Source organism: Oryzias melastigma, linkage group LG15, assembly GCF_002922805.2.
Source record: "Oryzias melastigma strain HK-1 linkage group LG15, ASM292280v2, whole genome shotgun sequence".
In the NCBI taxonomy this organism is placed as follows: Eukaryota; Metazoa; Chordata; class Actinopteri; order Beloniformes; family Adrianichthyidae; genus Oryzias; species Oryzias melastigma.
In genome coordinates, this window is record NC_050526.1 from 30,533,689 (window position 1) to 30,559,862 (window position 26,174).

Below are 26,174 nucleotides of genomic sequence, written 5' to 3' on the forward strand. Positions count from 1 at the left end.
TGACTATGCTAACTCCCAACAATCTAAGTAACGTGACAAAATAAACGCGGCTAACGCTACACGTTACGCTACACGTTAGCCGCGTTAGCATGTTCACAATAATACCCAACCAACATTTTAACAAGAGTGCCATTTACTGCTCAAAATTGCTTTGACGTCAGTAAGAACAACCAAAATTAATCCATATTTAAGGCCCTAGTACCTACCTTCACATTCCGGTTTTAGGCCTTTGATTTAAAAAACTGCTTCAATATCTTCACTATGACATTCTTAATAGGTGCTATTTGTCTAGCATAGACTCTTACGAGGCAGTATGATGACCCACTCCTATTGATATTGTAAAAAAAATAAACGTCCAGCTAAAGAAAAGTTTTATAGCTTGCTCTGAGCAGAATCGTGGACATTAAAGTCCACAACTCATAATTACTGCTTCAACTCCAAAGGATGGTCTTCTTTGCAAAATCATTCTTCTTTAAAGACTGCAGGGACAAGATTATTCTGTTTAATTTAATCTAATTCAGATTTAAATCCACCACCATTGAGACTGTATGTAATCCCACAGTGAATACCTCTCTTTGAGTCAGGAAGAACCAACTCTGTTGACTTTTTATTACAAACAAAGTTTGATAAGTTTTATTTCTGCTTTCCCGCTGTGGGACTGAAGATGGAATGTAGCTTGAAGCTAAATCTGCAAGAAGGATATATTTTCCTCTCTTCGATTTCCTTTGGGGAAATAAAATATTCATCCATCTCTCCCCCCGTGAGATTATTGTATTTTAATAACATTGGAACAAATAATCTGAATTTATTCGCTCAATTTTTGTACATCAGGCGAAGGAAAAGTCAGCGTGCAGAAACAAATGCAGGACTTTTGTGTTTTCTTCCCCAATGCCTGTCCTAATGAGTCACTAACGAAGTTCGATCCTTCCCCTTTCTGCAGTTCTGGATATGGCGCGCCATGTCCCTCTTTACCGGGCTCTGCTGGAGCTGCTGAGAGCCATCTCCTCCTGCACGGCCCTGGTTCCCCTGCTGCTGCCTCTGTCCGGAGACCCCGGCCAGGACGAGGAGGAGGAGGACGAGGAGCACTCGGAGGGACAAACTTCTGTTGGCATGCTGCTGGCCAAAATGAAGACCTGCGTGGACACGTACACTAATCGCCTCAGGTAAGACAAAAGACCATCAAGATATCCGCTGCTTCTTTTCTTGTCCTGCCAATCCAGACCTCATACATGAGAGATGATGTGCAAACCCCTGATTTTTATTCTGAACTCTAGCGCTCTTTTACAGGGGATCATTAGTTTCCCTTTGACATAAAAATGCTTCTGCGGGGAAACGAGGAATTCGTTGAGATTCCGCGGCGGAGCTGCATTTGAAGATGCTCAGGGACAGCTTCACAAATGTCTTGTCTTTTATAATGCTGGTTCAAGGCTTCAGTTGAAAGTGGTGAAAGTAGCTGATGTGAAAGTCTGAGGAGCAGATGTGATCACACCATCAGCAGATTCCCTCACAGCTGCTGACAGCTCGCTGACGGCGTGCTGTTCGCAGATTTACATAGGTAAACTCTTCACACAACGTCAGAGCGTCTTACCGTGACTGTAGTGACCATGGGTATTTTTAGATAACACCTGTCAGGAATGTAGCAGCGTTTTTTTTTCCTGCAAGCAGCTCACTTTATTACCAGCCTTCCAGAAAGATCACACATCTGAAGAAGCTCCTGTGCTTCTGCCCAGCATACATTGGGGGGGTTTTGTTTTAGTTTCTGTGGTAGAAAAAAAGTTCATTGGGAAGGAGACACCTGCCATTGACAATATTTGGGAACTAGACTAAGTGACCCGTTCCCCTGGTGCTCCAACTACGAAGTAATTGCTGGTTCCAGGAAGCCAAAATACTACAGACTTCTACTGAGAACTATACCGCTATTAATCAGTCAATATGCAGTATTTATCAGTGTAACCCTTCTTGCTCTGGTACGTTTTCATCATGCTCTTGCTTACTGATGTCGTCTGGCTCCAACATGGTCCGTATTGCAAAAAAAAAAAAAAAAAAACACAGAATGGACTTAATTTTGTTGGAGCTAAAAGTAAGCTGTTTTCTATAAGTGAAGCCACACTGCAACGGTCAATTGTTGCAGTTCCGTGGTTTGCTTGTACTTTCCCGTGGGATTCAGAGCTGGAGGAGTGTCCCTCTGCTGTTTCCTCAGTCTCCTCCTCATGCATAACCAGATCTAAAAGGCTTTGTCGGAGGTCTTGATTTGCACGTATGGCCATCTGTTTCCAGATTTTTACACTGTCAGTGTTGGTGTTAACAGCCATCCAACACAGAGGGAGAGTTGATATTCATGTGAGAGCCTCAGTTAGCTGGAGAAACAAACCTATTCCAGTCTGTGTGCTGTGTCAGTCCCTGCTGGCCACTTCTTAATGGTTGTCACAGTTTGTTTCACACGTTCGATGAGTGGTGGGCCCTTGGAAATTAAAAATAAAGAAAGGTAGACTGAGTGTCCCAGACGGAATAAGTGGGTTGGGTTGCTGTGTAACTCGCTATGTTGCTATAAACGCAGCCTATGGATGAGCAGTCTGCCAACGTCGGAGTAGAATTTGCTCTTGGCAATAAAATATATATATTTTTTTAGATCAAAAAATGGCATCGGGGGTTATATTGCATCTGTGTGTGCTGTATGATGGCCTGATTATTGTGAGGTATAAACCATGGAGCTCTTGCTGGACATTTTCCAAAAGCAGTCTTGCTTGTCCCATCTACTAGAACATTTTTCATGTTACTGGAGCCAGGTTAGTCCCCATTCTAATAGGTAGAATAAAACTCTGTCAGTTTAGAAACACACAGTAGCTGCGTTTCCATTACACATATGCGCTAAACTTTTATTGAAATTCTAAAAATGTTGGGAAAAAAACACAATTTTGCAATTATAGTTTCCATTAAATCATAATTATCCCATGTGCTATCTTATGGGGTCCAGATGACCCCACTTTAAATGTAAACATGCCTAGGATAGCACTACGGTTATGTGAATGAACACAAACCAACTCACGACATAAGTCATCCTAAAACACAGACGTGAACAATACTTGGATTTACAGCAGATGCATTCAAATTTCTGTCATGGCACTAGCGCTCATCATCATCTATCAAAGGAGACGTCTGCATTTTATCCAGGCCATGGTCACTATTGCTCACGTGACTCATTTAATTTGAAGTGTTCCCAATTTGCGAAATATGTCAATTTCAATACACCTGATAAACCCTCTTCTTCAAGCGCAGAAACTTTTTTTTGATGAATGCGAGTTTTTTAAATTGACATGTTTCTATTAGACAAATTTATTATCAACAATCCAATTTGCGCAATTTCATTGTCAATGGTTGTGCAGCTTTTGTGGCTTTAACATCCAGGATTAGGTTTAATTTCAAACCCAACTGTTTCGAGGAACATTTTTTACATACTTTATTGTTTTACTATTTTATTCATAGGAGGATGTGGTCTCTATGTTTTTAGAAGCATCACACTGACTTTCCATACTCCACCCAATAGCACTTGGGTAACGTCGGGCAGAAATGACAGACATTTGTTTTAAGCATTGAATCAAGTTAAATAGTAAATTGATTACCATCAGTTCTGACTGAAGTTTACCTCTTGTCTAGTACGACTGTTGTTAGACATCGCTACAAGGCCAAAACTGAAACTTAAAGTAAAAATATCCTTGTTTAAAGAAAAAAATATTTTTGTCTCTCAAGAAAACTTATCAAGAAAGTTTTTCAATGTCAAAATAACTTTAGTTTGAGAAAACGTGTCTTAGTGACTAGAATTTTTTTCTTAAAGTAAGAAATCTCAGTAAGACTGTTTTCTTTCCAGTTGGGCAGTTTTTTTTTATTTAAAGAAAACTTTTCAAATATTAAGGATTTTTCTTTAAGGTCTTATTTCTGGGGTTGTAGATATAGACAGCAGCTTCATCAGAGTTTTTGCTCAAAATTGATAAATTTTTGAGGATGTTATACGGTTGTTGCAAAAAACTAGTGAGCACTAATCTCAACTATCTAGGCAAATGTTTGAAAGAGATTTTAGAACTCCCACGAGTCCGTGCTCTATACACAGTGAGGCTCTTAAATGTCTCCACCTCCTCTGCTCCGTGTTGATCAGCCGATGACAGTAGATGGAGCTTGTCAGACTCCTCACTGCCTCAACTTGACACTTTTCTTCATTTCATCTCCAGTCGTAAGTGTCATCTTCATCACAGATTGTCCTCAGGATGAAGCTGACGTCCAGCTGAAGACATGCTCATCCTCGCTTTAAGAGAGCATTGCTCAGGGCTTTTCAAATCCACATTACTACCCAGAATTGATTACACCCTAAACTGAAGAGGCAGTCTTTCACTGGAATGATTTAGATATAAAACTTATCAGATCTGAGATTATAGAGTGTGTCCACTTTCACGAACATTAATCTAATCTGTCACATTTGAAACTTTCAAGACGATAGACTGGATCACAGAAACTTTAGGGGTTTGAATACTTTGAACACAGAAACTCACCGTGGACTCTGACTCAAGAAGCTGAGGGCAAACAGCCCAGCAGTGAGACTAATTACAGAGGATGGTCTCCCCCAGCCCCATCCCCGCCTGTCAACTGCGCTTTAGTCTAGCAGACACTCAGGACAATCTCAGAATAGGAAGGAGTGGGTCTGCTTGGAGGGCAGTCACCTACACCTTCATCATCTGCTGCAGAGGGAGCCTGGGACGAAGATCTGTCAACACATTCGTGGGGGAAGCATTTTTTTAGAGAGTGGAATCTGGTTTAGTGAGATTCTTGCATTGTTAGATTCTAAAAATGTATTAAATACATTTGCCACATTAATAAAAATTTGTGTATCTGTTTGTTTAGGTCAAAAAAGGATAAAAGTAAAGGTGTGATGAAAGCAGACAGCTCTGAGCCAGAGCCGGAGGGTTTGACTCTGTTGGTGCCGGACATTCAGAAGACGGCCGAGATCGTCTGCGCCGCCACGACCAGCCTACGGCAGGCCAACCAGGGTGTGTATACAATTTCTTCTTCACTGAAAATATCTTGTTCCTAAAGCGAGTATTTAACTCAAACACAGCCGTCTGCATGTCAGATGAGACTTGATTTTAATATGGTGACATGACAAAAACATTGTTTCTCACCTGACCTCACCCAGCTGCCGTTCACTGTGCTTCCCCTCATCCCATCTCTGCTGGATCTGAATTATTGCAGAGGCTCTCAGCTCCGACCTTTTGTCTCTACATTCGTCTCTGATGCTCTCATCTCGTCTGTGCCCTGGCTTCTCTGATCAAGGACACAAAAATGAGGCACACAGAAAGTCCCCAGCTGTAAATGACAGCATTTTTGACAAATTAATTCCAATCAAGGATGCCTTTGACCCTATTTTAGAAAGTTGAGCTGGATCAAGCATACTCATCTGGACTATTGGCCAAACGTCCTCTATGCTTTCTTCTCGCACTGTTGCTCCATTCTTTTTCCAGAGTTTGAGTTGTTTCCTTAACCCCACAGAGGGAGCAATAATACATTCAAGGAAAATGGGAAGATTCAGATTTGAAGTACGGTAAAGGACAAGTTACACGTGTCATAACTTGTTTGCGACACGAGGTAATAAGAAAAGAAAGAGATCCTTCCAACCAGCCATTAATCACTTTGAACAGACAGAAGCATCAATAAAATGTCCGCCACATGATGAAACATTACTCCTTCCCCATTACCTTGTTGCTACACAGTACACAGGATTAATTATGCTCCTCCCGCCCACTTCTCCAAACTCTCTCCTGAGAATTTTTATGCTCGGTCCACATAAAGTGACTCGTAAGTGATGGCTTAGGTGGGAAGCTGCCCATTAGATGTGATGGAGGTGAGAGAGAAGGCACAGATAAAGATCAATGTCATGTCTCTTCATGTGAAGAAATCCATTTGATTAAGACCTCTGGAATGGCACTTGATACAGAGTTGTCCAGTGTAGATTTGGCAGGATTAGAGCCTGACAGATGGATAAGCATGTAATTAGTGAAGAGGCTTCAGATAGGATCTCAGTGAGACGTCAAAGCAAACGAGAAGAGGACCGTATCGACCAGGGGCGGCACCAGCCGCACCAAGCAGACTGGATAATAATCATCTTCAGCTCCTTTAGTGTTCTCAGACACAGTTTTCATTTATGAAAGGCTGGGTAGTAAAAGTAATGAAAGATCAGATGTCAAAGTTGTTTGATAATTTCCACGCCAATAAAAACTACATTTACTAAACTTTTCTGTTTAAATTGGACTTATGTAGGGAATTTGTTTAAACTGTGATTGGGGTACTTCCAGGCACTATTCAAGGTGATTGTCATTAAAGCCAACAAACCACTCATTGTTGCAGCTGCATCTTACATTATGACAGAATGAGGCGGAAGAAAACCCACTGACTGTATGAGAAATGGAACGAGTGAGTGGGACATCACCTATAGAAAATGGCTAATCATGTTGGAGCTAGATATCTCAGTAACCAGTGATTGGTCCAAATTGGTCTGAGTAATCGTTTCTATGACAACCATTCTCTCCAGTCAGGAGTGAGCTTGTCTGAAGTTCATACCCCTACCACTGAGTAGAACCTGGTGGCAGAAAAGATGGCAGCTAAAAATCATCAACTGGAAGGAAGTCCAAGACCGGAACATTATAACCCCACACCCCCGCACATTTTGGTCAAAAATATTCTTGTTTTTGGTTGATAAAAGACGAATAAAACCGTCAATCTTAACAGATATACATTTTTAATGCATTTTAAGCATTGAGCCTTTACCACCTGAGGTGTTTCTGTCAAAACCTACAACGTTCTTTAACACACAGTAACTCCTTACATGATCAACGTGAATTAGCTGATCTGCAGAGAAAAGCAGCTTTTCACCGATATGCAACACATTACTAATATAAAGAAATTCGGTCCAAAGCTGCTTTTGTCGCCGACAGAATAAGCTGATTCACATTGATCGCGAAAAAAGTTGACGCTAACTGCGGTCAAACGTAAATGCTGGTCTAGAGCTAAAGCTCCAAAGCAAAGGTCTTAACAGTTTTACAAATCACACTTCTGTTAATATCCTTTAATACAGCGTTTACCCTCTTTTCACACATTTGAAGCTAATACTGAACACTAAAAAAAGTTTTAATAAAAGTAGCTGCAACTCTAAAATATTGTACAATTTCAGTTTCTGGCTAATAATTTTCAGCCATCATCATGTCTGCCACCAGGTCTTCTTGCTGTGGAAGCGGATCACACTAAATCTGTCAAATGTTTCAAACATTCGATATGAGACCTCATACTTTTAATGAGGCATCTGGTTCCTCAGTTTATATTTTTAATAACTTGCACCACAGAAAAAAATATAAAAAAATCGAGAATATGTTAAAAACGAGATTTTTGTTGGGTCCCAAGTTGTTTAATCTTTATATAAAAACTTGCTTGATGTGTTTCTGAGAGAATGCATTTACTTTAAAGTGCAAATAATTGGGACAACTAAGAAAATGTGTATTTTTGCAAGCAGGGTCAGACTTTGGACTGGTTTAAAGAGAACTCTATATGTTTGTTCTCTACAAAAAATAAAGCAATCATGCTCTTTTCACACGTTTCATGCCTTTCATTCACTCTAGCCAACGTTCCCATTTGATCCCAAACCAGCTCACATCCTGAACCGGGATCTGATACCTGTCTTTGGGATCACCTCAGGTTTTCTGCTGGTTGATGCCTCCATGTCAGATCAGCTCTGCTGCTTGTTCACACGTCAGATGTTTTGATGGCTGGAGATTTTTTCCCTCCTGTTTGATCCTAGACTCACTCATTTTTTTTCTTTCTTTCTTTTTTCGCCTCTTCACTCGCCTCACAGAGAGAAAGCTGGTGGAATCTTCAAAGAAGGCCTCCAGCCGGCCCAAACCTCTCTCCATTCTCCGTTCTCTGGAGGAAAAATATGTTGCTGCCATGAAGAAACTACAGTTTGGTGAGTTTTTTCTTTGAATGTTGCTCACAATATACAATAGAAAAACATAGTTAATGGACATGCACATTACTAAAGACGCATGACAGCAAATCCTGTCAATCAGCTGCTTCCAACCTCTTCAATTACAGTGCCATTGTTTTTTAGCATATGAAAGGCAGATTAACTCCTTAAGACTCTGTTTTCAGCTAAAACCATGAAAAACTCAACTTGACAGAACTGCAGTCCGCCCTCCTTTATTTTCATGTGTCTAAATTAACAGTTGAATCCTAAAGTAAATCTGTGAAGCTATGGACACACCGGGCATCTGACGCACGTTCAAGAACGCTCTAAACTGGGGTTCTTGAACGCAAGTATAGCCCGTGGTGTTCACACTGGACAAGCAGGGAAGGGCTTCTTCCTCTATACGTCACAACCAAATCCAAGTCCCTGATTGGTCAAAGTTTGCCCTGGTTTATTTTACAACAAACGTTCAAAGGCCGCACGTTGTTTACGTAGAGCCTTAACGTAAAAATGTGCGTTTTGAATCCTGAAGCCAGAAACCCTCATTTCTGTGGGTTTACACAGACTTCTCATTGGAAGTGGCTGCTTGAACTCACATTGCTGACAGTGGTGACAATTTAGCCTTAGAAAAATTGAATTACAAGATTTATTTTCCTCCTTTGCCCTTGTCAGCTCTACATTACGTTAGTTTTGTTGTTTTCAAACATTCTCATATTACTCCAACAGCTCCCTTAATGTTAATGCAGAAGACGTTGAGCTGAAATGATCTGTAGAGCTCCTTTATGCATCAATTTACCAACAGCGAGTTGATGAAAGAGAAACTGAGCAGAGCAAAGGAGTGAAGCTGGAAAGTTTCAGAGGCTTAATAAGGTTCAGTATGAGCTCATAAGACTGATTGATTTGCAGGCAACAGCTCCAGGCCACTCTCATTTTAATGTAGATTTGCACTGAAATGAGATAATTAGGCTGTGTATAAGACTGGAAGCCTTGTTACATCCTTTTAGTCACCGTTTGTATCCAATGTCACAACACTAACAGAAATAAAAAAAAGAAAATGTCTTTGTCCTTTTTCCTTGCACTAAAGATAGAATGTCAATTTTTAGCCAACATTTTTTCAGAAAGTGGAAAATTTCTGTAAAAATGAGCTCATAACATTAAAATAGAATTGGCTCGGACTGGAAGAATGTTCCCGGTCCTCATTTGAATTTGATGTTGGGGGTTACAGTGAGGGTAATGTGCGATGGTCTTCTCTTCACCCAGACACCTTTGAGATGGTCTCAGAGGATGAGGAGGGGAAGCTCATGTTCAAGGTCAACTACCACTACATGTCTCAGGTGAAAAACGCCAGCGACACCAACAGCGCCGCCAGATCCCGCCGCCTCGCCCAGGAGGCCGTCACCCTGTCCACCTCGCTGCCCCTGTCGTCCTCCTCCAGCGTCTTTGTCCGCTGTGACGAGGAGAGGCTGGACATCATGAAGGTACTGTCGATCAGCTGTTTGCAGACACTGAATCAACTCGTGTGATGGGACGCTGGTGTGTGCGTGATGTGTGTTTCAACCACAAAACGACTCTAGTGACATTTAAGAAATGACTCTAACCCCTACCAGCTGATTAATGGCAACATCTCCTTCACTAAATGTCAAAATCCTCATCTGTTTAACTTGATTTTGGCCAGAGAGCCTTTAAAACATAAAGAGCAGCTCAGCCACAACACGGTCTGCTGCTCGCAAATATCAGTGAAGCTACATGAGTCTGGGGAGTAAGAAAGAACGCCCTTGTGTACACAAAAAACGTTTAAGGGCGGTTGTGGCTAAGTCCTGGAGGCTTTGTTCCCAGTGAACAGAACTGTGTCGGTTCTGTTAGACACACATTTATTATTTACCATGTTTGTGCTCCCCTCGAGCAGCAGGATGGTGCCTGCTGAGGTGGAAACCCCCAGATCTGTGAGGGGTCAGCACATCTTTTCCACTTTTTTCTGAATTCACTGAATTTTCTGCTTCTATTTAATAATTCTGTACATTTTTACTCAGCTTTTTTTTTATTTTTAAAGAGCCTCCTTTGAACTCTTAACATTTTTACACAGCTGGTGTGTATTTGTGCAGGCACCCTATCGTGTTGTTTTACGGATTTGTTTTACACTCCCAACTTGAGCACAACTCCTGCTGTATTTGGCAGCTCTTTCATCCCTTTAGTCTGGTGATGCAGGTTCGTCTCTTTCAGAAAGTAGCTCAGTTTGAAACTCCTTTCAAATCTAGTTTTGGTCTCCAAGCTCAGAGCAACCTGAACTGTTCAGGGTTTCACCAGAATAGACAAGAGACATCTTTTAGCTTTGCATGAACTTTAACATGCATTTACATTAGTTGTTAAGAGAAGTGCTTTCATTTACAAAAAATGAAGCTTTTTTTATTTTTTTATGAAACTGACAGTAGAACAAATGCTCCACAAGTCTCTGCTTAAGTTAGATTTAAAAAACGGTTTTAGGAGAAACCATATTGGTACCATAAGACACACACTGGTGAAAATGGTCCTTTTGTCATGTTTTTGTTGTATTTTTCTGATGATTGAGGACATATATAAAGAAAATTAACCTCAAAATTGCATTTTTGAGTATTTATTTATTCAGATTATTGTAAATCATGAGCAAACAAAAAAATTCTGTTGGAAAAAGAACTTATTTGTTACCTAGAAAATACGTTGAGCGGGGCACAAGCTGTTGGCTCTTAGCAATAGGGAGAGGAAGAGGGGATGGGGTTGCACAGTGCTAATGCTCCCATCCGCAACTCTAAAGGTATTTTCTGATGAATTACTGCCGCTCTGCAGAAGCGATGTCCTAGAAAATCAACAATTTTTGGGGATTTTGGCTAAAAGCTGGATCATTATAGTTAAGATAACTGGGAACTTTTTTAAAATATATATTTTTTTAATTGATCAAAGGATGATTAAGTCTCATGTGTAAAATTAAAGCTTGCAAGCATGAATTTGATCTTGAATCTTTCCTTCTTTGTTTCTATTGCTGAACACATTAAACTAGTAAAACTGAAGTTCACTCCAACCTCCTCAGAGAACTGAGGCCACAGATGCCTCTAAAGGAACAGCTTAGAAGATTAAAACAGAGTTGTATATGGGCTGTAAGAACCCTGTTCCTCTGTCCGGGACAATGTTTTCTGAAGCTCGTCCATCTCGTGCTTCTAGGTTCTGATCACAGGCCCAGCCGACACTCCGTATGCCAACGGCTGCTTTGAGTTCGACGTGTACTTCCCCCAAGACTACCCCAACTCGCCGCCGCTCGTCAATCTGGAGACCACAGGTGGACACAGCGTTCGCTTCAATCCCAACCTCTACAACGACGGCAAAGTAAGGGTGCAAGTTTACGCAGCTTCTGATCAAACATCAGGGTTTGTCCTCCGCCTGCCTAAATCCAAAGCTCTGACTTTGAGATTTTATGTTCACAATTTAAAACTTGTTAACCAAACAATTTTATTCTGACAGCAGGTCTAATCAGACAGGAATAATATTCATAGGACACACTTCCCCCTAAGTTATTAAACACCACAATTTCCCATAAAAATTAAATTAAAGTCGGACTGAAAGTTTTTTTTTTTTCTCTAAGGCAAAAACTTACAGATTTCTCATTTTACCTGAGATTTTTCTTCTACTGTGAATCATGGGAAGTTGATCCGTTGACTCCTGTGGGTGAACAGAAATGTAACCAGCAGCAGAAGCTGCATATTGAGGTTACTGACACAGCAGCCAAGGACATTGTAACCCAGTAAATTATTTTGATCATTCTTCCAAACAAGTCTGAAAATAAACTCCAGTCTGGGGAAATTGACACAGGTTTGATCACACAAACCCTGTTATTTAAATTACTATATATATTTTTCATTATTATTCTTTTTATTTCAATGAAATAAAATCTTAGTTATTCTGCAGTGAAGCCTTGAAGGTTTTTAGGTCACCATTCAGGTTGAGATTAACCTGAAAAGTTTGAAAGTTAAGAGTTAAAACTGAAGAAAATGAATTAATTTCTTTAATTTGGAAAACAAATGACCATAAAACCTTCAGATTCTGGCAAGGCCCTTTATTCCAGGAAGGAATGTCTTTATATTCTGAAAAATCTAAACTAATTTGCATATTTCCAATTTTTTTATTTATTAGGCATATGCAGACTTTGGAGTGATTGGGTTTCCAAACTTGAGGTTATTCCTTTGTTCTGTGTCTCTAGCTGTTTCTTCCATTTGATTACATTTATTTATGAAGCTTGATTTTAAGTGATTCAAGATGCTACTCAGAAAATCAAAGAAAAACCTCAAGTCAAACTCTTTCTAAATGGTTCAAAAGAAACCAGTAATTTTGACTTTTTTGTTTGTTTGTTGATTTTTGGTTGCTGTAATTAGCAACGGCCAAAAAGTAAAAGAAAAAAAAATGGTGACCAAACGGGACTGTTGGTTCTTTTAGGCTGATATTGGCCTTCCTAAGAAAAGAATGTAAAGTTTTTTTCAGATCTCCTTTTCCAGGACAGGAGCTTTTCTAAATGAACATTGTTCAGAACAAGTGCAGAACCTGCTCTAAAGCTGTAAGGTTACGTGTTTGCTTTGACTTATATGTGTTGACTGCATTATAAATAGAATTCAATTGGCAGCAAGCAGCTGACGGTTGATTTGCAGTCCAACTCTGACATCTTGACTGGGAGCACATATAAAGGCCTTCCCAGGTCTGTCAGATGTCGGCCCTCGCACAGAGGTGACATTTGTAAGCACGCGTCCCTCCAGGCGTCCGGCAGACATGTTGGAACACGGCGAGCTCCCACACCGCCACGCTGGCTCTCCTTTCACCGTGATTCTTGGGTCCAGAGGTTGAGGCTCGCCACATTAGCTCCAACTCATTAGGCAGCAGCTCATTTTCATAATGGACCCTGACAGCTGCTTGAAGAAATTCCTGGGATTTCCCAGATCAGTGGAAGAGCTGGAGAAGCAGGCTGCAGCTCAGCATGGATGGATGATGGATGGTTGAACCAAAGAAACGCCGGCGCTCTGCTTTTATGCAGTTTTTAATTGGACTGATTCAAGCAAAGCAAAAGCAAAGGGATCTTTTCATGTTTATCAATAAACTGCTCTTCTACATGCCAAAGTGCCAAACAGAAAGAAACAATAAATGAAACTGTAAAAACTTAAAAGTCCATCTGTAAGAAAACAGTTGGATTTTTTTACATACCGATTTCCTGCAATTTTTTTAAAAAAGAAATCTTAAACTTTGTTTAAAATTCGCAACAAGTTAGCGTATGGTGTCAAGCCTGGAAAACCAAATTCTAAATTTGAAAAATGTTAACCTTTCAGCAAATCTCGTTTGGGGTCACTACAACAAATTAGCTTTTACTGATCCAAAATGCACATTGTATATAAAAAAAATTAACAAAACGGAACATTTGAAAGCAGTTTTGACCCAAGAAGTACACATTGTAAACTTGGAAAGGAAAGAGAAGAATAACAAATAAATACATTTCGAGAAATCCTAAAAAACTTTAATTAAAACTACGTGGGTTAAAGTGACATTTCCATTCAAACACATCTGTTGTTTGGTCCCCCCCACCCCCATGTCTCAGTCAGACATGAACATTGTTACACTTTTCTCTTGTTTAAACTTTGAAAGTTCAAACCTTCATAGAAAAATAAGTCCAGTATTATAGAATGAAAAAAGAGATCAGATCGCCATTGAAAATGTATGTAAATGTGGCAAGCTGAACACAATCAAGCCAATCAAGACGTTGAACACAAAAAAGTATGCAAAATTGGATTGAAAAAAATACAAAAGGCAAGACAGCAAAAGGTGAACCGCAATTTAGTGAGAGAACTTTCAAAAACAACTTTTTTTTTTTAAATGTACCATCTGGTTTTTCGTTTACTTTAAGCTGATTGAGATTTGACCTCATATCAGTATCCAACAAGACACATCCCACAATTTTAGACTAAAACCACTAAAGCCTTCTTCTTTCAAAGAGCTTTTAGACCAAGAGATCAGAAAAATAGCAGAGTATCAGACTAGTTAGAGCTTTCTTCTGTGCAAAGAAAGGATTTCATTATGTTTTAAAATTGAACTGATAACTAAGGTAAATAATTTACCTGTAGCATTAATTCCCTTTGAATAAGTGAAAGCATTATTTGAACTCTATGCTGTAATGCGAACGTTTTATCTTTTTTGTCTTTTATCTCCTTCATTGGATTTCCCCCAACTGTTTAAATACATTAATCTGTTCTGTTGTCACAGTGGAAAAAGAAGACTTCTTTTACTCTACAGACATGTTTTCTTATTGAGGCAAAAGATGAAAACTGGTAAAGTTTACCCACAGAAATATTGCGAATAAAAAATTTTAAAGGCCAAACAAATTTCCTTCTATGCCTATGTATCCAAAATTAAAGATCTATTACTGTAGCATAAATATCATCAGTCAGTTTTGATAAATAGAACATGGTGTCATCAACATAAGGGCATCATTTTTATTATGATGCCTAAAAGAACATTTATACTTCATAATTGCTTCTAAACCTTAAAGGAGGGTGTTTTGACAGAAAACAGACCCAGCTGGTAACTAGGATTTCATATCCTGGTGACACTGATCCACCAATGTGTTTTCTTCAGGTCTGTTTAAGCATCCTCAACACCTGGCACGGCAGACCAGAGGAGAAGTGGAACCCTCAGACCTCCAGCTTCCTGCAGGTAAGATGGAGATGTGTGCTGGCAGGCACCTGTCCGAGCGGATCAGCACCAGTGCACGCTGAGTCTTTGTGTCACCGGCGCTGGTTCATCGCGGGCCCGGAGCGCCCCATTAACAGCTTTGTGTTTGGACAGCTGACATGACAGATGGAGTCATTATTTAGCTTCGCTGACAGTGAGTGTGTGTTAATCAAGCTGAGCGTACGCCACCATCATCTGAGCCTCCAGGTTCTGCCCGACACCCCACACCCACCTCAGAGACAGAACCAGCCTCTTCTGATCTGACAAACATGGAGTTCAGTGGAAAATAAATCTTTTTTTTTATATATCATTGTCAGGCAGAACTTTTTTGAATATTTTTGATTTCAAAAAGATGAATTTTGGAAGCTCTGCTCACCATTTACTGAAAAGTTCAGGACAAATTTAAAACGAACTCTAAACTTCCAGAAATGTTCCTATTTTTTTCTACTCGTGTTTATTTTTTTATATTTATTGATCCAACAAGAACAAACGAGTGCATGGAAGTGTCTTTTTTTTTTTTTTTCTTCACTGCCTTCCAGAGCTGCAGAATACACAGACGCCTGTATTGATTATCATTCCAGTTTGGGTGCTGTAGATCAATAATAGGAAAAGGGGGGGTTGTTGTTTTGGAGAGACGCCTGGAAGAGTGTCCGCTCAGGAACCAGGAGCCCAGTTTAAGAAGAGCAGATGGTCTTTTCTGAAGGTTACTGGTGTCCACCTGATGCTGCATTTCACGCAGCTCCAACGTGGCTGAGGCCAGCAGGCAGGCCTCCAAGTCCAGCAGCGTCCACGCTTGTAATGTTAAAGGCCTTGCGTGGATGCAGCTAGAGAGAGGAGGACATCCTAATTCTCCTTCAGACAAATCATCTGACCATAGCTTTAGAAAGTAGCTTTATTGGGCAAAAACTAAGTTCTTTGTCAAACTCTTTCAGACTTTCTTGATTTTCAGTATAATTCTTCTCCTAGGAATGTTCTGCTCCTCTAAACTTGTAGATGTATTTCTCTCCTCTGACTCGAACCTCTTTTGCAGGTTTTGGTGTCGGTGCAGTCACTCATCCTGGTGGCAGAGCCGTACTTCAACGAGCCAGGCTACGAGCGCTCCCGCGGGACGCCAAGCGGCACCCAGAGCTCGCGGGAATACGACGGCAACATCCGGCAGGCTACGGTCAAGTGGGCCATGCTGGAGCAGATGCGCAACCCCTCACCATGCTTCAAAGAGGTAACCGGCATGCCTTGATTGGAGACCCTTCACACTTCTATTTGATTTTTTCTTTCACAATCTGCACTCTGGAGAGTGAACCGAATCACACAGTTACAAACGCTGCTGGTGTGGGGGCGTAACCTCAAACAACCTTTCTGTCGCTCTTTCATTCAAAGCTCTGCTTTCATACAGAACAGCTGAGAGCCTTTTTGGTTTTTTATCCTCCACATTGATCATTCTTGAACCATTCAATGATGAGAAAGGGATATGTGGTTTTAATATATTGTGTTCTGATGCTGGTTTGGATCATTTTTCCATTAAACTAGGACTGATATTAGCTTTTTGTCTGTCAAAAGAAAGATCATGAAGATCCAGACTGACTTTAAATCATCATGTCACTTTTCCTTTGTTCTCTTTTATTTGTTTAAAAAGCACAAAGTTTTAAGAGAAGACCCTCAGACTGCTCTGCTCCTGAAGTTTTGCTTGTTAAATGTTGTTGAGTTTTAGAAAAGGCAGCTAAAGAGCTTGTTGTTCGGATGAAAAATTGGGTTTTTATTACGATGTTATGATCAGTCTTTTTTCTGTGCTTTGTAGAGCTGGGCGATAAATCCATTTAATTGTTGATTCAAATTTGTTGTTCTGGATGATTTATTTTGGGGTAAATTGAGATGTAAGGTGAGCTCGCCCGTCTTTTGCAAAGCGCAGGTGTGAAAGCAGCAGCTAGCAAGCCTGCTCCGCAAGGCGGAGAGAAAGAAAAAAAGCTGGCTTCGCAGCAAAAACAGGCCGAGTGCTTGTAGTATTTCTCTTTATTAGAGCTCAAGCTAGCGGTACTTCACAAAACACCTGCTATATAGTTCTACAAACATTTTCAAACAAGCTGTTAGCTTTGTGGAGAAAGTGTTTGTGTTAGCCTGGGGGCGGAGCAGACTCTTTCTGCAGGCTCGGTTCTCACGTTGTGACATCAGCACGTGAGAACCCGCTCGTTTTCGTGGGTATGGGAGGGGCTGCTTTTGAGAGCACAGGTTTTTAGAAGATTACTCAGAAATGCGTGGATGGATCAAAATACCACTTTGAGGTTGTTTATAGTAAGGAATGAACATTATAATACACTTAAAAGCTCAAAAAGTTGAATTTTCATGGTATGGCCCCTATAAAGTAAAAGCAGGAAAAAAAACGGATTAAAATCAAATTTGGAATGAAAAAAAATCTGTTTTTATTTTTTGTACATATTATCCTCCCTAGTGCTATGTACATTTTAAATTCTACTTACTTTCTTGTGGACTGAAACCCCAGCCCTCGTCTTGTTCCAAAGCTATGGTAGATATTTTTAAAAGTTTGTTTCATAAAAAGCCTCTGCAACTTTTTGCTTAAATGCTCACTCTGAAAATGGGGTTTTAGTGTATTTAACATATTTTTTTGTTGCATTTTTCTGATGGTGGATGACATTTATAAAGACAATTGAGCTTTATTTTATTTTGGCTTAAACCATAATAATCATAATTTAAAGACCACTGGGAACATTTTTACAATAGATCAAAGATATTTGGAGTTTAACTTTTTAAAAAAGGGTAATTGCAAAAAAGGTAAACCTGGTGTTTAAACTTAGGAGCAGAACATTTTTGACCTGTGAGAGTTTCCATTTTCTATATCAGAACTCAAGTACCGTAGCTAGTTTTGTGCATCTCTGTCACCTGCAAAGAGTTTTTATAAAAAGGTGAGGTCTGGTCTTTAGCCAATCAGAAAACACACTGTTAGTACAATGTATTTATGATGATGCAATAGTTATTTTAGAATAGAGTGAAACACACCGTTTCAAACTTTGGGCTCTCTGAGCGTCTGAGCATCTCTCAGCTCTGACGCCTCGTAGCAAACCACAGAAGAAACACAGCTCACAGGGAAAGGAAGTCCATAAAGATCCCGTCTTCTCTTGAGCTTTTGATTCAGTGCTCCCACACACGCCTCACCCAGCTCCTCCTCTGGAATAATGAGTGGATTATCTCAAAAGGTCACTCAGCAGCAGCTGCTCCGTCTAAGGAGCTCGTCCCTGACCGCACTTGGAGGTCTCAGTGTACATACCTGCATGTGTCTTCACGCGTGTTGAAAGGTCATTTGTCAGGACTCTGCCGTCCTGTGTGTACTTCATGAACACAGATGCTTTCATGAGGTTTCTGTCTATGCTGTGATGAAAACTCACCTGAACAGAAATGGCTTCTCTGGAGAAACCCATCATCAGATCAGGTAAACTCCTGATGTTATTCTGCATCCATCCAGGCTGACTCTCACCTTCACTCATATGACCTTGAAATGTTCCTTTCACTGCCCCACCTTTCTGGAAGTCACAAAACCAGCTGTGGGAATGGGCGTGGCTTTGAGGGACGCTCACGACGAGTAGATGGGGTGAAGATGAGGAGAGCAGAGAAAGATGCATGAGGAAAAGGAAGAGATTAAAGCCGAGCCTCAACCCCCTCTGCTGCCTCTTTGCTTCTCTTCTCCTGGTAAACAGCACATCAGCAGCTGCCATTATAACTAATCGCCTCCCTCCAGCACCGGAGCAGCAGATACGCGCAGCGCTCCCTGCATACTGATCATCCGCCCTGGCGACTGTTGCTAGGAAGTGGACTGGAGGGGCTCGAGAGCGGATGATTGACACCATCCATCGAGGGTGACTACAGCATCCTTGAGCGCCAGTTGTGGAGGGAAGAAAGAACGGATGTGGTTTACTCGTGTCAGCAGCCGGAGGAGGAGCTAGATCTGGATTCTCCTGGCTCTCCGGCCTTCTCTTAACGTCTGAGTCCATTTCATCTGTGTGGTTTCATTGTTTAAAATTCTCCCGTTTGAACAGAACTCTCTTTTTTGGAAGATCATTTCTCTGTTCCTATTGATTTTCTGCAAAGTCTACTGAGTTAACTGCTTCATCATGAGTGAGCTCCCATCATAGAAGGTCAAAACGGCACAAACACAGAGGTCACATCCCTTCACTCCTAGCATTTCCAAACCAGATCAGAATCAAAGGCGGGTCAGAACTTCAGAGACAAGAGTCTGCCTCTGACATGAACCTCTGTGTGTTCGCAGGTGATCCACAAGCACTTCTACCTGAAGAGAGCAGAGATCATGTCCCAGTGTGAGGAGTGGATCACTGACATCCAGCAGTACAGCAGCGACAAGAGGGTCGGTCGCACCATGTCCCATCATGCAGCTGCACTAAAGGTAAAGTCAGAGCTCCAGCTCTCGAAGGGCGCCTGTCTGTGAAATGAATTATGTATCCTGAAATCTGCAGATCAGCAACCGTGTTCTGCTTTATTAACCCCCAAAAGGAAGTGATGATGTTGCAGCATAAATTATTAAAGCAACATTAATAAATCAATAACAGTCAGTTGGAAATACATTTTCCCCGGTTGAACCATCGGGATGGGATGGGGTGGGGGGTGTTTGTATCTAAGCAACAACATGACGTAGTGTGGGCAGATAATGGGGGAACTCTGGGAGCAGAAACTTAATTCCAGTGTGAGCGTGGGGGCAGGTTTTTGCCGGAATGAGCTCCAAATGACGGAGGCTCTGCTCCTCCTCCTCCTCTACTCTGTGATGGTGTGAAGAGGTGTCAGAATACCTTCACCCTTTTTAGCCCCTTTGTTTTATTTATTTGCACATATAGATGGATGCTTTAGAGTAAATAAATTGTTGAAAAAAATATCTTATAGGAGCTACTACATTAAGTTTAAATGTGTTTTGTCCAAATCTGCAAATTTTTTTTTTTTTTTTTTAATTGTTTCACATGTGCAGGGAACTATCAAATTATGGTCTGGAACCAATGACTCTATAATACAATTGGACTGAATGACCCCTCCCCTTGGCATTCCAAACAGGAAGTACCCTCTGGCTCCAAGAAGCCAAACTCCCATAGAGTTCTATGGAGAAATAAAAAGCTATTACTCAGTCATTCTATTTGTCAGAATATCTATTCTTGCTCTGATACCTTTTGTAACATGTTTTTGATAACCCTACTTTTTTCCATGATCTATTTTTATTGCAGTTATTAAAGTCATAAACTGGCAAATCGGTTGCCTCAGTAAAAGTATGTTATCACATATCAAACAACTGAAACGTTTGACAGATTTCGTTTAGCTTGCCGTCATGTGATAAGAATGTGGCCTTCCTGATTGGCTGCCATTGAAACCATGACTCCGATCCGTTCTGACCAATCACTGCTTACGGATGACGTCTGGCTCCAACATGGCGACATTCGTATCGTGAAAAAATGGCAACTGAATTGTCATCATTTGGTTGGAGCTGAAAGTAAACAGCTTTCAATGGGTGATCACACTCACTCAATCCAGTTCTCAGGTACAGTCGACGTTTGAGCCAATGAAGTTTACTCTATCCAAAGAACCGTGACATCATCAGTGGGCGTGTCACATTGTAGTCTGTAAAAACTAAAGGTAGTGAAGGGAGAGCATCTTTCTGGGTAACAGAACCCCTCCCTCCCTAACAAACAGTGGGGTTGCAGATAGGAACAGAGGTAGCAGCTCCCCTCCTCACCCATCTGACATCCCTCTGAGACTCAGAACATCCCTGGCTGCTTCCCTCCCATCTGTTTGGAACAACAAGCTCCACTGGTTCGAGTCCCACATGTCTGCCTCCATGTTTGGCCTGTTCCATTAATCATAAGCCTATGCGGGGGTTCTGTTGGTGTACGTGTTCCCCTAAGGGTACAGAGATGCAAAGAATACTTCCCAAATTATCTGACAACCAGCTGTTACAAAAACTCATGTTTTAATGACCTGTTACAAGTTCGCAAGTGTAGCAAAACATTGAACATGACGGATGTTTAAACATCCTGTCATTGACTCTGATGGGAGGCTAGTAGAGGGAACAAACAAAGGTCAGAGGGCAAAGTTGAACACAAGGAGGTCTGAGAAGACAACTTATGATGGTTTCATTGTTTATTATTAGATTCTTCTGGCCTTTTACTATGACAACTTTATGAAGGCAGCACAAAAAACTGAGAAATTTGTCTAAAGAGGGAAGCTTTTAGTACAAAAATGTCATTCTTTACTTTAAAAGTCTTCTGTTTTGTTTGAGGTGTTTCTTAAAATATGATCAATACAATTTTATGGCGTCCACAAAACAAAAAATAAAACATCTCGAGAAAAGTCAACTGTCAGCCGAGAGCTTTGTTTGACCAAGACGAAATATTTTTCCATCAGGAGTCTTTAGCATTTTCATGGCACCTCAAGGAGGTGATGATAGGAAGAAATAGTATTAGAAAGCTCAGAGTTCCTCTCACTTCCAGATGTTTTATGATTTAACACATTCTGCGTCATAAACACTTGACACTTAGTGTCTGCCCAGCTGATATATTTGAACAAATATCACCGTCCAGCGTGCACAAGCCATGTTCATAGTCAAAGTGTTGTCCTATAATGACCCACTCCCACCATCTCCTGCTCCATCGCCCTTTTGCTTCAGTAATTACTCATCACCTGGATCAGATGTGTTCAGTCAATCAGAAACTGGTTCTAATGTCGCTCCCATTCGCTTTAGTTCAGAACTGTCTGATCTCTGGAAAAATAAAGGTAAAAACTGATCAAATTAATTAAAACTGTTGCCAAAAAATATGAAAGTGACTATTTCCACACAATGTTATAAAATACATTCACCCAGAGATGTTTTGTTTTTTGTTTTTTTGGCTGCTCTTATTTTGAAAACTGAAACTACGTGGCTCGATAACTGCTCTGAGCATTTTCGCTGAGCCAAAGCTTTCCTGTTTTTACAATTATTCCCTAAAATATCCCTTAAAACAACAAGTAAATTTATCCTGGGAAGGGATTAAAATGTGTACGGGCTATGCAGCGATGTGCGTCTTTGCCGTTGGTATTAAATGTGGCCAACATTCATTTCTATGAGCTTTTGTGTTTGACTGCACTAAAAATACGTGCAAATAACATCAACCAAATTAGAACTCGTTAGACTAATATGTGCTCAAATGAAAGGTTGATATTTTCAATAAAACATCCAATATTAAAGGGATTATTCTAATTTGTATTTTGATTTGTGAACGATCTAAGACAGGAAATGAAAGCATAGTTCGGTGGGACCTTCATAAAATAAATATTGTATATTTTTCTTTTGAAATTGGTATGGTTGCCTTTTATTATCTATGTAAAATTGTGTCTAACAGCATTCCGCTGTCAGCTTTGCCGTTCTAAATGCGAATGCTGGAAGTAACTATTCACCTTGTCTGCCCGGTCCCCATTTTGTCTGACGCCACCGTGAAAAGGGTCTATTGGAGAGAGCTTGTAGCCCGCCCAGCGTATTTTCCACATAACGAAAAGCTCTTTTTCAAACGACCTTTTCCTGTCTGCTTCTGATTTGCAATGATTTGAATGAAGAAACGGTCAGAAATGCAAATTTAAGTTGGATTTTCTTTATACATGTCCTTCTTTTATCAGATAAACGCTACAAGAACATGTTAATGTTGTGATTTTCTCTGGAGCAAGTCTTTAAATCCATCAATCCTTAAATGTTGTTTTTCCTGGTCATCCTGAAACCACTACAGAAACTGCAAAGTAAATAATTCCTGCTGATTTTTTACCTGACCCCGCCCCCTCTGCTCCTCCCCACAGAGGCACACAGCTCAGCTGAGGGAGGAGCTCCTGAAGCTGCCTTGCCCCGACGGCCTGGAGCCCGACGGCGACGAGTTCTCCTCAAAGAGCGCCGCTCTCATCCTCCAAGAGCTGCCCGGCCCGGACTCCGAGAAGCCCGGCGGCAGTCAGGACGGCCACTGCAGCGAGGGCCAGCTATGAGCCGCCCTCCAGCCCCCGACCTCCCCACTCCCAGCATCACCTGATAGTTACTCTTTAAAAGACTCGCCGGCTGGGGAGCACCAGCCGCCACTTTGTTCATATTTGTATGTAAAGATCTAATAGCCGAGAAGGAGCTGACGGACTCTGAAGCACGCTTCGCCCTGACCGAAGAGTCAACAGAATCTTTTATTTACCTGTAAAAGAGTGTAAACATTTTGTCTTTTTTCCAATTGTGAAATAACCACTGATTGGTATGTTATTAAACTTGTTTATGTATACATAAAGGCAGAGGAAAATTACAGATTATATAAGGGAAACTACCTTTAGAGAAGAATGTTTACTGAATGTTAATTTCTTTTGTTTTTTTTGACTGTTAGAGCGGAAACGGTTGTAACCAAGGATTTATCGGCCGAACTTTAAGGATATTTAAAAGCCCGGGGCAGCCGCCCCCAACCCCCCCTCTGGTTATCCTCACTTTTCTGAATAATCTAGGATCATACCCACTTGAATAAAGGCAGATGCTCTGTTTTCCCTTTTACAGGCTCCACATTAAAACGCTTCACTATGCTCTGGATAAATATTTGTCGCCTCTCAGAACTCCATGACTGCTTTCCGTGGGCCCGGCTGCAGCAGCAGGCTGTATCGGGAGGCCCATGCATGTGTGTGTGTGTGTGTGCGTGCGGAACCTTCCAGACGAAGCTGTGACGTGCCTTTGATTGACACCACGCCTCCGAATCCTACAGAGCCCCTTTACTGGTTGGTTTCTACAGAACTCTGCTCCGTCTGACACCAGACAAACTGCTTTGATCTTTTTTTATTATGTTCATCTCCAGTGATCAACAAAGAAATGCACTTTCTATTTTAGTCACTCGTTCAGTCACATTCTCCTTTTGCTAGGACATTAAATGGAGCTTGAAACTAAGGACTGACTGTGCCCATGCTTCTTTGTGGGTGTGATGGAGCAGCTGAACGTGAGACCTGCAATCGCCATGCAGACGAGTCCTAAATTTGGTGAAGGTTCACTGACTTGTGCCCATATAAACTCCAGCAAGTTGTTTTTAAAGATATAAAATCATTTAACCTTCGATTTTTACTGCTCACAACCAAAAGATGGCAGGAACATTTTTGAGCTGTAATATTGAAAAAAAAACTTTTCTGTGCATTAATTTCTATGAAACTGAATATTTTTTTAATCTTTTTGATGTTTCAAAAATCAAAATTATGACCATTTCAGGCCTTAAACTGTATAGATTGTGTTGTAAACTGTGATCAATCATCTTAAAACTTCTATAAATTTAACCCTCATGATCCACCATATTTACCTTCCAAATTTGGCACCCGTGTCACCAAAGCACGGATGCAAAAAAAAAAAAAAAAAATGTAATTTGTAAATTTCTTTCTCAAGTTTACAGCTCATTTACAGGCGTTCACTCACTGAGGGTCTAACTCATGGAACATAAATCACATCTCAAATGAAGGAAGGTCTGAAACAGATCAGACATGAAATGGGATCGTTTTAGCTTTTTGGGAGGTGCAGATGAAAGCAACGGTTGCAAAAGGAGTTGCATTTACTGACCAGAAGCAAATTTTAGTATAATTAAGTTCATTTAAAAGCCAAAGTAACAGCAGAAGGTCAGTACACAAGTGACCTGTCGGGGCCGTTTCCCTTCAATCAGAAACATTTAGGCTCTAGTTTTTGAACTTGTGTCTGCATTAGTAACATCCATAATGACTGGGGATGGATTACCTGCGTGAAGCCAAATGAGGCAATTCTTCTGAGATATTGGGCTGTATAAATAAAATTTAATTGAATTAAACTTGATTTGGGTTCACTTTCGACACCAAAAGCATATAGGGACATGGCTATTTTAAATACTGGGGGTGTCAAACGTGCTGCCTTTGGCTGCAAAGAGCGGAGAGTTTGGTTTGTTCCTCCAAGTCCAATTCTTATAAAATAGTAAGTTTACATTTTCCTGTCTGACAACATCTGCAAATGAAAATGAAGAGTTATGTGGTTCATGAGAACAAGACACTGCCGTCATCCCACCTGTTTTGATCAGCAAAGAGCTAGCAGTTAGCAGTCACATGTGCCAATGAGTGCTTTACATTCAGCAGAAAACTAGGCTGCTGATCTAATAACCTTACACTTCAGCATTTAAAGCATATCTAAAGATACCAATTGTTGCATTTCCTTTGTCAACCACTAGAGGCTGGTTTCAAGAAAAAGTCTAAACAAAAATGTGCAGCTTGGTGTCACATACTTTTGTCCTATTAGTTTCTATTTATTTCTTTTACGACTATTATCTTCGAGTTGATGTTTTTTTTTTTTTTTTTTCAAATTGACAGTTCTGATTAAAATCAGATTTTTGTGGGTTCCTTAAATTTACAGTTGAGTAGAATCATTTTTTTGGACCTTGTTGGGTTTTTTCTGAATATCTTTGAGGTGGGCGGGATAAAATTATTATTTCAGGCTTCATTTTTATCATGCAGGCTCTTTGTATTGCTACACTGTATATAAACATGTCTACGAGTGTGAATCAAAGGTTCTCAGCACCCAACATGCATTGTTTGATACGTTTCTGTGGAGGTACCAAACCTCCTTCTGATCTACAGTCTGTCAGTTCTTCACATTTATTTAAAATTTTTGTCTCAGCTGGTTTCCTATTATGTTTACAAAGTGATTTTTAAAACCCACCCTGATAAGAATTGTGTTTTTTTTTTTTTGTGGTTTTAACATGTTCTTGTGACATGTTAAATGTAATAACCAGATAAAAAAATTCTAGTATGAAGAGTAACTTATTTGTTAGGTTGATAATAGCACACACTCCCGTCTTTGAGCTCTCAGCAACAGGGAGGAGAAGTGTGGGTGGGATTGCTTTGCAGCAACAGTTCCGTCAATAATTCAGAGGCGGATTTCTAATAAACTTCTCCTGGTCTGGGGAAACTATGTCCTAGAAAATACCAGGTTTTAGATTTTTGCTAAAAGTGACTATCATAACTCAAACTTTGAGGCATTTTCCTTCACTGGAGTTCTATTCAAGTCAAGTCAAGTCAAGTAGACTTTTATTTGTCAAATATGCTACAGGGCATACAAAGCACAGATGAAATTTCTTCCTCTCTCCTCCCTTTGTGCAAACAGCAACACTAATTACAGTAATAATAATAATAATATTAAGAATAAAAAAAAGAAGAATGTAAATATAAAAGTATAATGTACAAAATTTACAGAATTTTCAGTATTGTAGTGGTATTGTATTTTCCATCTAGAATTATTTTTGCTCCTGCTGCTTCATCTGTCACCAACACACTCTTTGATTTTATGCAGTAATAGGATATGGGCTTCGCTACTTAACTTTGTCAAGTTTATAAGCCAGTCATACCATTGAACTTCATTGATCAACCCTCTTAATTTCTGGGCTTGGGTAATCAGCATTTACAA

The 26,174-nt window shown here is 40.4% G+C and overlaps 1 protein-coding gene across 1 annotated transcript; it reads left to right on the plus strand.

The window, feature by feature from the left end:
• The first annotated feature begins 922 nt into the window (after positions 1 to 922).
• On the plus strand, positions 923 to 23,657 carry LOC112140992 (baculoviral IAP repeat-containing protein 6). The gene is made up of 9 exons (XM_024264038.2): positions 923 to 1,163; positions 4,891 to 5,036; positions 7,889 to 7,999; positions 9,260 to 9,477; positions 11,192 to 11,353; positions 14,636 to 14,713; positions 15,762 to 15,950; positions 19,005 to 19,139; positions 22,556 to 23,657. Exons 1-9 carry the CDS (start codon positions 949 to 951, stop codon positions 22,733 to 22,735), a joined length of 1,434 nt encoding a protein of 477 aa, XP_024119806.1. The 5' UTR covers positions 923 to 948; the 3' UTR covers positions 22,736 to 23,657.
• Positions 23,658 to 26,174: the final 2,517 nt, after the last annotated feature.